At 37.0% G+C, this 13,308-nt stretch overlaps 1 protein-coding gene across 11 annotated transcripts in view; it reads left to right on the top strand.

The window, feature by feature from the left end:
- AHI1 (Abelson helper integration site 1) overlaps positions 1-13,308 on the top strand; it is a 209,471-nt gene that overhangs the window by 37,939 nt on the left and 158,224 nt on the right. For all 11 annotated transcript variants that reach the window (XR_015251561.1, XR_015251562.1, XM_086707930.1 and 8 more), the window contains 4 exons: positions 653-838; positions 2,446-2,598; positions 6,937-7,069; positions 10,760-10,883. Coding sequence is in view for 9 of the 11 variants with exons in the window: in XM_086707930.1 (XP_086564056.1) it covers positions 653-838; positions 2,446-2,598; positions 6,937-7,069; positions 10,760-10,883 (596 nt within the window). In the remaining 2 variants the exon portion in view is untranslated. The remainder of the gene's footprint in view (positions 1-652; positions 839-2,445; positions 2,599-6,936; positions 7,070-10,759; positions 10,884-13,308) is intronic.

Below are 13,308 nucleotides of genomic sequence, written 5' to 3'. Positions count from 1 at the left end.
CAGACATCTTCAACTTAGAGTCATGGTCTGGTAAAAGAGGACCTATTTTGAGTTGGTAAGATTTTTATTTTTCTCATAAGCATCTCCATTTACTTAAGTATAAGTTGTTTTAATAAGTTTTTTTTATTGAATAAACTTTTTTAAGAAGGTAGATTAAAATATTTTTTAATGTAATGAATGCCTTTATGTTAATCACTCTTTGAAAATGATTTTGACTTTTTGAAAATTAAAACATTAAAATGTTCCCATTAAAAAACTGATACAAACAAATGGAAAATTTGTTTCTGTGTTTAAATAATACACATTTTAATTTTATCATTGTTATTACAGACAAAGGTGTTTTGATCACCTCCTTTGTGCAAAGTAACATCTGGCACAGTAATGTAAGTGCTTTACCAACAGCCTGAATTTGTACGTGCCAGACGGCTATCAAGAAAATATGTAAAAAGTTGTTTGGGTTACCTTTTGCTGAGATGATCTGGAATTGTGTTTAACCAATTCAGTATTCTTTGCTTCATATCTCTAAGGAATTTCATCATGCCATATTAATCTTTTTTTTTTTTCTTCAATGAGTTTTTGACTTGTACTATTGCTTTACTGGATATATTTATTTTCAGTGAAAGTAATATTTTATATGAATTTTTATTTTAAGCTTCTCGGAGCCAATGGAAATGTAAACATCAATTCAAAACTTCGTTTGCAGCTGTATTACCCACCTACTAAGCCTCGATACCAATTAAATGTTGTTGAGGTTTTTGAATGGTGGTCAAAACACCCAAGAAATTGGTACCCATCAACATTGTACGTAACTGTAAGAGGACTGAAAGTTCCAGAATGTGTAAGTTAATAGCACATATAAATATATGTTCTCCATTGTTGAAATTAAATGATAACATTTTCCATTTGTAGAAAGATAAGGTCTCTAAAATTATTTTAATTGATTTCTGGATTATAAAAGTACTTTCAACAGCTATGTATTAAGCCTATGCTAGCTTATATTTTAAAAGATACTTAAATGGCGGTGCCTGGGTGGCTCAGTCAGTTGAGCATGCACCCCTTGATTTTGGCTGAAGTCATGATCTCAGGGTCATAGGATCAAACCCCACATTGGGCTCTGTGTTGGGTATGGAGCCTGCTTAAGATCCTCTCTCTTCCTCTAGACCTCTCCCTCTTCCCCCTCCCCAGTTTGTGTGCCCTCTCTTGCTCTCTCTCAAAAAAAAAAAAAAAAAAAAAAAAAAAAAAAGACACTTAAACGAATTTTTAGTACTAAATAAAAGTTTCAGTGTTAGGAGAATTTTTAAAAATAATATTCATTTTTAAAAATTAAACATAAAAAGTGATATGAAGTAGGAATTGACCAATATTTTCTGTAAAGGACCAAATAGTTAATATTTTAGACTTTGTAGGTCATATAGTTTTTGTTGGAACTGCTTTTTCTTTGTAGCGTAAAAGTAAGTACATAACACATATGTAGGCAATGCTAACAGATGGGTATGGATGTGTTCTAGTAAAACTTTATTGACAAAAACAGCAAGCTAGATTTGGTCCAGGCATTTGCAATACCATGATTTATAGGCACACTTTTCACGATATTATTCAAATAATCAGTAAATGTTTCTGCTGCTGTTTTCCATAGATTAAAACTATGAATGACTTTAGCAAAGAATTGGTTCTAAAACAAAATTTTTGTTTTTGTCTTATTTGCAATGAGACATTTCAGAACAGTTGGATATTTTGTAATTGATATTGTAAGTTGTGACCACCGGGTTGGTTTGCATTGATTTGAATGGAGTTAAGTCTCTTCTTAAGAAAAGCACAATTTAAAAACTTTAGGTCTTTAGGGTATCAGTTTTGTCATATTAAGGGGAGAGATAGGGGCACCTGGGTGGCGCAGTCGGTTGGGCGTCCGACTTCAGCCAGGTCACGATCTCGCGGTCCGTGAGTTCGAGCCCCGCGTCGGGCTCTGGGCTGATGGCTCAGAGCCTGGAGCCTGTTTCCGATTCTGTGTCTCCCTCTCTCTCTGCCCCTCCCCCGTTCATGCTCTGTCTCTCTCTGTCCCAAAAATAAATAAACGTTGAAAAAAAAAAATTAAAAAAAAAAAAGGGGGAGAGATACCATTGTATATCAGAGCTGTGAAATAACATCTGGTAGGTGTTGGTGAAGATGCAAAAACAAAGGGATAGAATTATTAAAACCATTTCATGCAACCATCGGAATTGTTTTTTTCCTCCCAACTTCTAGGCTTTTTGGTTTTATAGAACTACAATTTCAAGCTCCTTTCATCTTATTTAGAATAATGTACATAAAAGTAGAATGTTTTTCTGAATTACATTTTGAAAACATTTCCATATTGTTTGTTTCAATATTTAAAAAACCCTGTGTGCTAGAAAAGAGAAAAAGATTAAATCAATACTTAACATTTTCTCAACTTCTATACATATTTAGATAAAGCCATCTTACCATTCTGTGGTGGCTCTTCAGGAGGAAAAAGGTAAACCAGTGCACTGTGAACGACACCACGAGGCCAGTTCATTAGATGCAGAACCTGGACTAGAAGATTCCAAGGAAGTGGTGAAGTGGAAACGACTACCTGGGCAGGTGAAGTGTTGGATTATTCTTGATTCATTTAGAGGTGTCCTTACTTTAAAAGCTCCAACAGTTCTGAGGGTAACTAGCTTGCTACTTAAAACTCTCAGATTATCCCTGGTTTTTTTACCACAATCTTGTCTTTTCATTAATTCATTTGGCAACTAATAATAGAGAGTGCATATCATGTGCTTTATGAAAGCACTATCTTGGGGCGCCTGGGTGGCTTGGTTAAGCATCCAGCTTCAGCTCAGGTCATGATATCACTGTGAGTTCCAGCCCCAGGTCCGGCTCCCTGCTGTCAGCACAGAGCCCACTTCAGATCTTCTGTTCCCCTTTCTCTCTGTCCTTCCCCCTGCTCCCGCTCATGCTCTGTCTCTCAAAAATAAATAAAAGCATTTAAAAAAAATAAAAATAAAAGCACTATCTTAGGTTCTTTGTTAGGGACCTGGGTTTTTTCTATCAGTTGGCTGGAGCTGTGATAAAGAAATACCACAGACTGGGGGGGCTTAAACAGCATAAGCTTACCTCCTCATAGTTCTGGAGGCTAAAGTCCCAGGGTTAAGGGTTGGTTTACTCTGAGGCCTTTCTCCTTGGCTGGCAAATGGCTGCCATCTTGCTGCCTTTTCATGGTCTTTTCTCTGTGTGTGTTCATCCATGGTGTCTTTTCTTCTTGTGAGGACAGTAGTCTTAGTAGTTTAGGACCCCACCCTAAGAAAAACAAACAAAACCTTATTTTAATGTAATCATTCTTTAGAGATTTTTATCTCCAAATATTATTATTAGAATATAAATATTCTGAGTTACTAGAGTTAGGGTTTCAACTATGAATTTTGGGAGACACAGTTCAACCCATAACAGCAATAAAACAACAGATTTCTGATGTTTATAAGAAGTAAATCTCATAATGGGTTTTCTTAGTAAAATGGATTTTATTAAAAAATGGATTTTTTAATGGGTTCATGAGATTTATTTTTTTAATTCCCAGCTTCTTCCTGAATCATATTTTGATGGAGATATATATACATGTATATTTTTCTACCACAAGTTGAGTAGTATTTAAGCTTTTATTAATGTTTTCCTTTCTGGTTAGCATATTTTACAGTAGCAAGAAACATTGTTGATACAGTTTTGCAGATCTCTTATTTCCACAAAGAGTGGAGTGGTTCATTTTGTACATCTGAAACATTGCCAGGTGCAGTTTATCCAAAATCTTAATTTATCCAAATATTCAGTATATACATAAGAATAATTACCTTCATAGACTTTTTTACTTTCTGTATTTTGCATCACATTTGACTTTCTTTTTGAGTCCCATTTCACAGATACATCTTAAAGTCATTTTAAAATACTTTGAATATGGAACGAGTGGGTGGTCAGTCAGTTGAGTATCTGTCTCTTGATTTTGGCTCAGGTCATGATCCCAGAGTCATGGGTTTGAGCCCCATACCAGGCTCCACGCTGAATGCAGAGCCTGCTTAAGATGATTCTCTCTCTCTCTCTCTCTCTCTCTCTCCCCCTCTCTCCCCCCCACTCTGCCTCCTCCCTGGTTCACACTCTCTCTGTAAAATAAAAAAAAAATAATAAAATACTTTGAACATAATAATAATGATAGAATAACATTAGACTGTGCCCTTGGAGACCTTCGTTGGGGAAGCAGGAGACAGTTGCCGTGTTGTTTGCTGTCAGGTGTACTGCAGACAAGTCTTGAGGAAAGGCAGTTCTGATGATAATTGCAGAGTGCGATTTGGGAACTGCTGGAAGTCCTGAGACCCTTTCAGGGCGTCTACAAAGTCACCTAATTTTCATAATAGAATTGTAATGATTCTGATTACTTCATAATGATTTAGTTTATCTTCTTCACCTTTGTTCTCCTTTAAGTATACGCTGGAGTTTTCCAGAGACTAAGTGATACATGATAGCAAAAGAGAGTGACAGCAGAAGCAATTATGAACATTTGGCTGTCTTTTATTAAGCAAGATATTAAAGAGTTTTTCAAAAGTGTGGAACAATTCATTTTATGTAGTTATTTTTCATAAAAGACTAACATCTTTATGTTGACATTTAATAGGTTAGCTATTTGTTATTTTTTTCAACAAATTAAGAAATGTTCTTTAAATTTCTCAATTGTAATTTCTAATATGATAAATATGGTTATATCCACATAGAAGTTTTTTGGAGTCTTCAAAATTCTTTTAAGACTCTGAAGCCATCCTGAAACTAAAACAATTTGAGAATTGCAGATATGAAGAAGGTGAGCTGGAGTGGTGGAAGAAGGGTTCATTCCACAGGTTGGGGGAGCTTGAAATAGACTTTAAAGGCAGCCAAGTTAGGGGTGGGTGAAGAGGGACAGGGAAGGGTGTTTCAATATGGGAGCAAAGTTGTAAATAAATGGGAATGGACCTCTTGTATTCAGGCACTCAGAAATTTGGCAGGCTGGATTGGGCACCTGGGTTGCTCAGTAGGTTAAGCATGTGACTCTTGATTTCTGCTCAGGTCATAATCTCGCAGTTCGTGGGTTTGAGCCCCACATCGGGCTCTGTGCTGACCAGAGCCTGCTTGGGCATCTCTCTCTCCCTGTCTCTCTGCCCTTTCCCTGTGCTCTCTCTTCCTCTCTTTCTCAAAATAAGTAAATAAACATTTTTTTTTTTTAAATGGCTGGCTGGAAACCACAGTTTGCGTAAGAGATAAAGTGGTATGATTGATTGGGCCCACGATGTAGAGTATCACTAATGGTAGCCCAATACTTGACTGTATGGGATGTGAGAAGTAATGGAAAGTTTTTGGGTAGGAGAAAAGTATAGTAGTACTTCATAACCATATTTTAGAACAAATTAATTCTGGCATAGCATGTTGGAGATCTTGAGGTAGGATACATCAGAATGAGAGAGACCCACTACAAGGCAGTTGTAGTCATTAATGTGTGAGGGGAAAAGGGTCTAACCTTGGGATAATGGTAACAAAAAGGAAAAATATGGGATGAATACAAGAGAAAGATAGAACAAAAACGAGCATAATTTAATGACTGACAGGGAAGAAGGGAGAAGAGTCAAAGATGTGGAAGAGCTTTATTATCAATTGTTCATTGAGCGCCTCTCTAGTACAGTGCCAAACCCTGGTCAGACGAAGAAAATTGTAGTAGCTTCAGTGATTTTACTTTGGTGGTGTGGCAGAGTTTTCCTCAGCCACATCTACTGCCGGCAGCAAGTGCTTATAAAACCTCCTGATTTTTCCTTCAATTTTTATCCTCTTTTTATCACCCCTCCTTTTCTAAAATGTGTGGATGGAGAATGGAGGGCAAAGATGGGTAGCATGGTGTCCGCTACCTTGTTGACACCTAAGAAATGTCTGTTGAACATTCCACTTTCCTAGTAGCTGCTTGTAATGCTGCCTGCTAATAATGCTGCTGAATCTTGGTGCTACTTGTGACGCACCTGGTACCTGTCCAGAAGGCAGACTCTTGAGCTAATAGTCTTTGACTAGGCCCAGCAAGTTGCACTTGACCCTCTGAATAATCCTTATTAACTGTATGTAGAAATAATGGTTACTTACAGGGTGCTGTGATGAACATATTAAAAGACATTTGTGAGGTAGTACCACATCCGTAGCATATAGTAAGGGTCCAATATATGTTTAATTGAATTTGCAGAATAACAAGAACTAAGGCTCACGAAAGTTTGGAAGAAGTAGAATTAGGACAAATAAAAGTAGTATTTTCTACAGTAGATATTATACGTGGAAAGTTTTGGGTTCGTCTGGTAATTCATAAAAATTAACGAAGAAATTTTAATAAAATTAATGAAGAAGAAACCAACAAGAGGTGATTGATTACTTTAAAGGACCTTTCGGAAGGCAGCCACAAATGATGATTTTAAGAGAGAAAAAGAGAGAAAATGAGCATTCATACATTCTGGGCTTAAGCTAGACCCTATAAGGCATTTATGGTCTCAGAATTAGTTGTGGTTCAGCAAATATCACTTATTAGGTGTCATGGAATAAAGATCTGATATGACATTTTTTTGTGCGTGGCTATATCTTTTGTGCAGTAGTGACAACTTTAGAGTACCAGATAATGGCATTATTGCTTCGTAGTTTAGGTGATTTAAGTGCTAGTACTCAATTTATTGAGTATAAATTGACTTTATTTTATGGAGAACTGATTCCCTCTTTAGGAAGTAAAATAATTTACTAGAGTTTTCCATCATTCTGTTTACTTGCTTTTCTCTTTCTCTGCATCACAGTAGAGGGACTTAAAAAAAAAAAAATAAAGCTCTACCACTTAGTAATTGAATCAACAACTAGCCTTCATATTTTAATGTTTCTTATTTTTCTTAATATATGTTTTCTTAGGCTTGCCGTATTCCAAACAAGCACCTCTTCTCACTAAATGCAGGAGAACGAGGATGTTTTTGTCTTGCTTTCTCTCACAACGGAAGAATATTAGCAGCAGCCTGTGCTAGCAGGGACGGATATCCGATTATTTGTGAGTAATAATTCTGCCTGTTTAATCTGATCGAAATCTATGTGGAGGACATTGTTTAGTTTTTAAAATTCATTGAAATCTTAACTTGAGTAATCCTCCAGTTTTTTAACAATAATTTTACAGCTTTCTATAAAATTTATGTTCAGGAGTAGAGAGAATGACCAAATGAAGGATGGTAAGTTTACTTTTAAAACATGCAGGAGGATTTTTGTAAGCATTTTCTATTTTAAAATAGAAATTTAGAAATGTGCAGGCATTAATAAATCTCATGAGGAATTCTAGTCCATTATGGTCAGTTGGTAACAGTGATAATTTAAATTATGAAAGCCTTTGAATTTCATATGCATTAGAAGGGTTACATCTGGCTCAGGAGTATCTAGAGAACAACTTCTCATTATGGTAGAGAAGTTAGCAGTGGCCCAAAACCCACTCTCAAATTGCTTCTAAAAAAAATATAGAAAACCTTGTTGGGATGCCTGAATAGCTCAGTCAGTTAAGCCTCCAACACTTGATTTTTGCTTAGGTTACGATCTTATGGTTCATGAGTTCGAGCCCTATGTTGGGCTCTGCGCGGACAGTGAAGAGCCTGCTTGGGATTCCCTCTTCCTTTTTTCTGGAGGTGCATGCTTGTGTTCATGCACTGTCTCTATCCCTCAAAAATAAACATTTAAAAAATATAGAGAAAACCATACTAAAATTTTCTGTAACAGTAGAGATCTTTTTTAAGTGAGCATCTCTTCTAGACTTAAAGGCATTAAGTACTTTCCCTTACTTTTTTTTTTCCTTTTTAAATATTTATTTATTTATTTTTGAGAGAGACAGAGCGAGTGAGGGAGGGGCAGAGAGGGAGAGAGAGAATTCCAAGCAGGCTCCACATATCAGCAGAGACACAGGTGGGGCTTGAACCCATGGACCACGAGATCATGACCTGAGCCAAAATCAAGAGTTGATGCTTAACCAACTGAGCCACCAGCTGCCCCTACTTTGCCTTATTTCTTGCATAATTATGACAGCTTCCTCAGCAGGAAGTAACCCACTCCCTATGGGCATCTGCCCAAAGCACTAGGTAGTGTTGAACTTCCCTCAGTCTCACACAGTTTATTTCTTAGCAGATTTATTCTTTCAGCAGGGACTTCTAATTGGCTTGATTAACATTTTTTAAATAAATATTAAATGTTAAATAAATCAAATAAATATTTTTTTCATGAAATGTTAGTTTAAAAAAAAACAGATTTTTTTTGTGTAGTTTTATTATAGCCATGCTATTTTAAAAATTCATCAAAACCTATTCATGAAGGAGAAAAGATTCTTAAGAAACATACTCCAGAGTGTTAATAGTGATTTATTTCTTTCGGGCAGTGAAGGAATTATTTTCATTCTGATTTATGTTTTCAACATTTCAGTGACAAATGTTACTTTATGCTTAAAAACAACTTGTGCAAAATGCTATATAAATTTAGACGTACTTATTGCTTAAGTCTCAAAAAACAGAAGAAGAATTTGGTCTTTGGTTTTTGATTGTTTGCTTATGATGTGTCTGCTTGAAATTTATTTAGCTTGTTAGATGTGTGGATTAATGTCTTCACAAAATTGGGAAGTTTTCAGTCTTTCTTTCTTCACATTGTTCTGTCTGCTCCTTTCTATTTTTTCTCTTCTGAGACTCGTCATCTCTTTGTTGGTACACTTGGTGGTGTCCCACAGGTCCCTGCAGCTTCTTTTATCTTCATTCTTTTTCTCTCTTTTCCTCAGACAGCATAATCTCAAATTACCTATCTTCATGTTTGTTGGTTTTTCTGCCAGTTCAGATTTGTTATTGAGCCCCTCTAGTGAATTGTTTATTTCCATTATTGTATTTTTCAACTCTAGAATTTTGGGGTTTTTTTATATATAATTTCTGTCCCTTTGTTGGTATTTTTTTGGTGAGAATTATTCCTAATTTTTAGGGATAGTTTTCTTTATATCTTTGAGTATATTTGTAAAAGTGGGCTTAAAGTCTTTGTCTAGAAATACCAACATCTCGGCTTCCTCTTAGACAGTTTCTGTGGACTGCCTCATTTCTTTGTATGGCCATAGTAGACTGCTTGGTTTTTCATGTCTCCCTAATTTTGTGCTGAGAAGTAGATATTATTACAGTGTGGCTGTTCAGGAAATCAGATTCCTTTCCTTCCCCCTCCTCTCTACCCACGCACCCAGGATTTGTTGTTGTCTCTGAAGTCTCTGCTCACTTAACTTGGTGGTCAGCCACGGTTAGAGATTTTTAAATGTCTTGACTGAGCAGATCACCCAGCCTTTGCCAAGGGGATCTGTGTGTGCATTGGGATGTACTCTTAACATGTTGTGGTAGGCAGTTTGCAACTCTGCCATAGCCTTCACTTTATGTTTGCACAGAGCCTCCTGAGGTCAGCCAGAGAGAGGGCCTAGAGTCTTTCACTCACATGTACATGTCCTGCTAGATTCCCAGGAGTTTGTTGGGTCTTTTTGAAGTCCCCTATGGACATCTCATTCTCAGTGTTTTCCTTTTAAGTTTTTTGCTCAGCCTCTTCTTAGCCTCAGTTGGCATCACTGCCTCAGACAGCTATGCCACTGATTATTTCAGCATGTACCCTAGGGTCAGGGCTGTTCACACAGAGCATGCTCTGAGCCCAGTTAACTAAAGCCAAGCCCTGAGAATGGAGACTTTCAGGGAACTGCTAGACTGTGTTAATAGTAGTGAGTCTTGGGGATGGGGATTTGGGGGAGCTTCATACCTCTTCTGCCTCATCCTGTGGCTGCTGTGCTGCTGGCTTTAAGTTGTGAGGCTATTGATTTTTAAAGCTCCTTTGGAGCTTGGGGGAAGAGAATGGGAACACGGCAAGTTAAAACACGACGAAGCTCAGGTTCTTACCAAGATTCAGCTGTTTTTCTTAAATAAATGCTCCTCATATTGTTGCAAACCTTTGTTTAATTTCTAGAGTTCTGAAAAAGTTAATTTGGATAATTTTGGCAGTGTTCTCTTTGTTTTTATCAGGGAGCAGATATTCGGAAGTCCTTCTGTTGCTATTCCGGAAGTAATTCTGTTCTGCTTAGTATTTTAAAGGGGATTGGTTTTACCACTAGGTGGAAGTAGAGACTTGCACACTTTGTTGTTCTAAATTCAGTCATTGTCTTGGAAGATTTTATTGTGAACCTAACTTACAGGAAAACCACAATGCCTTTTAATCAGATTGGGTCGTTGTTAATTCTCTTACTAAATCATTTTAGTATTAGAAATTTTTTCTGACAATAGCACAATTCACATTTTTTCCTCAAAGAATTAAAATTCTGTTGGAATTTAATTTTCAGTAAACTAATGCTTTATTCATGAAAGCCCAAATTATAGAATCTTTGGAGTTGCAATTTAAATGTTATTTATTATTTGATTAATGATTGTCAAAGATTACTAGAAAAATTGCTTTGAAGTGATGAGAATAAATGTTAATTGGAGCATATTGTAAAATTTTGTATGTGGAAATTCTTGTGTCTAAAGGAAATGAAAAACTGTTTTTAAGTAGACTTTGAAATTTTTTATGCTAAAATATCTTTGGTGATAATATTCTTGGAGGCAGTGCTTACCTTATGTACATACAGATTATCATAAACTATGTATTTATGTATTACTGGATTGAGAGTCTCTGTCCTGGAAACCTACTAATTTTTGAATATTTTCATTAGTATACGAAATTCCTTCTGGACGTTTCATGAGAGAATTGTGTGGCCACCTCAATATTATTTATGATCTTTGCTGGTCACATGACGATCGCTATATCCTTACTGCCTCATCTGATGGCACTGCCAGGTTAGTATCCTTGAGAAGTACTTCTTCTGTATGTTGCTTGCCGTCGAGGAAAGTAACTAATGCATCAGTTATGTTTGGATGATCAAGCGACTATCAGAGATGCATCCTACAGACTGATTAGATGAGTCGTAGTGCAAAATTTTTTTCCTGAAGATGTTTTTGTTAAGTGTATTAGGTAATGTATAATACTTTTGGTCTCAGTGTCTTTCAGTGATCATTATGTACACTGTTTGATTAATACTTTGACATAAGGTTATTAAACAATTGATCTTTTCCCCAAAATATAAGCTCTTAATGGTAGGGGTCTGTCTTCACTGTTAGCTGTATGCAGGGGCCAGGCCACAGTGCTGTAAGGGCCAGTAAGGTTTCCTCTGCTCTCCAAAAGTATGGCATTTCTATGAAATTTTTCCTAGGACAAAAATGGCATAAAATGAAGAAGTAATTACTGTTAATGTATATGGAAAAGTTTTTGAGTGTTCCCAGACCTAAAAATAGCCTCTTGGACTTTTCTGATACCAAAGAACATGTCTTGCTGATGGATGCACACAATAAACTGGGATAAAGCGGAGATGCTCACAGATACAGGTCAGAGCTGGAGCAGCTCAATGTGGAGATGCTGAGTGTGGTTTCCAGGGAAGAGCTTGACGGTGCTACTCGCTGCTTGGGGTGTGTGCTGCCTCTGTAAGGGCTCACTGCAAAACAGATGCTGAACCCTAGTTTTGCTTTTCTCCTTTTTTCATCAAAGCAAAAATTCTCTTCAGCTGTCTTTGGGTTAGTGAAAACAAACCAAAAAGTACTAATACAGGTCTTAGGCAAAAGCAAAGTGGTATAATGCAGACTTTCGAAAAGCAGGGGATACTTGTAAGTGAATATGCACCTCATGTTTTAAGAGTTTTCTAGATTGTCAGTATTTGCATTTTTCAGAATGTCAGTCATGAAATAATCTAACCCCTTCCAACCTAGTAAGTATCACAGTAGCATTTTTAAAAACTACTTTGTGAAGTGCCATTGACACTGTTGTAGCTGCTTGCTCTACCTTGCATGTATTCTAAATGTATTATTAGGCAGCTTTTCAGAATGCCTTTATAGATGTCATTTAATTTGATTCCAACAAATGTAGGTGGGTGCACATAAAAAATTATTATTTCTTTTTTTTTTCCATTCTCAGAACTTTTTTTAAGATTAGAGATTTCAGGAGTAGATTCCTTAGTGCCCCTTACCCATTTAGCCCATCCCCCCTCCCACAACCCCTCCAGTAACCCTCAGTTTGTTCTCCATATTTATGAGTCTCTTCTATTCTGTCCCCCTCCCTGTTTTTATATTATTTTTGTTTCCTTTCCTTATGTTCATCTGTTTTGTCTCTTAAAGTCCTCATATGAGTGAAATCATATGATTTTTGTCTTCTCTGACTAGCTTCACTTAGCATAATACCCTCCAGTTCCATCGACATAGTTGCAAATGGCAAGATTTCATTCTTTTTGATTGCCAAGTAATACTCCATTGTGTATATATACCACATCTTCTTTATCCATGCATCCATCGGTGGACATTTGGGCTCTTTCCATACTTTGGCTATTGTTGATAGTGCTGCTATAAACATGGGGGTGCATGTGTCCCTTTGAAACAGCACAGCTGTATTCCTTGGATAAATGCCTAGTAGTGCAATTGCTGGGTCGTAGGGTAGTTCTATTTTTTGTTTTTTGAGGAACCTCCATACTGTTTTCCAGAATGGCTGCACCAGCTTGCATTCCCAACACTTACTCTTTCTAAACACTAAGAAGCTGATACTTGGAGCAGTTCGCGATCCCCTCTGACTTCACTCTTCTGCTTCCTGCTTTTCTAACACACTTTGTAGCAGATACTCCTTGCGTCTGGATCCCTTCTTTTACTAGTCTTATCAGCTTCCTTTTTAATATAAGATGTCTAATTGATTAAGATGTTATCATTACCGTTTACTTTATATTTAAATGCAAAAGATAGTAATTGGTGAGCATTGGTTTCCTTCCCTGTGTAGCTGGGAACCTGCTATGCGTCCCTCCTTCCGTTATCCTCCACAACCTGTGGTCTGCTTGTTTTCTCGGCATAGCCATTCTGTCTGATGCCAGGTTGTACTAGAGAACAGTTTATAACCCTGCCAGGCCTGACTGGATTTGTAAGTCTTAAAATCACTTGAGCTCTCATCTCAGCTGCACAATCCTTTTCCTTATCAAAATTCAGCTGTTTCCCCTCATTTCTCTGGCGGCATATCCAGGCCTCACGGCACTTCAGGTTCTGTACACTGAGTCACATCTTCCCACTTTCATTAGCTGAATGCCTTCAGCTTACAGTGAAATTAAGCCAGACACGCACTTCCTGTATTTCCCCCTGGTTTTCCACCCAGTGTCTATCAGTGTACCCATCTTTATCTCTGTCTGCTGCCTTAACA

Source organism: Puma concolor, chromosome B2, assembly GCF_028749965.1.
Source record: "Puma concolor isolate L17-30 chromosome B2, mPumCon1.1.hap2, whole genome shotgun sequence".
Taxonomy (NCBI): Eukaryota; Metazoa; Chordata; class Mammalia; order Carnivora; family Felidae; genus Puma; species Puma concolor.
This window is presented reverse-complemented; position numbering and strand designations above follow the sequence as displayed.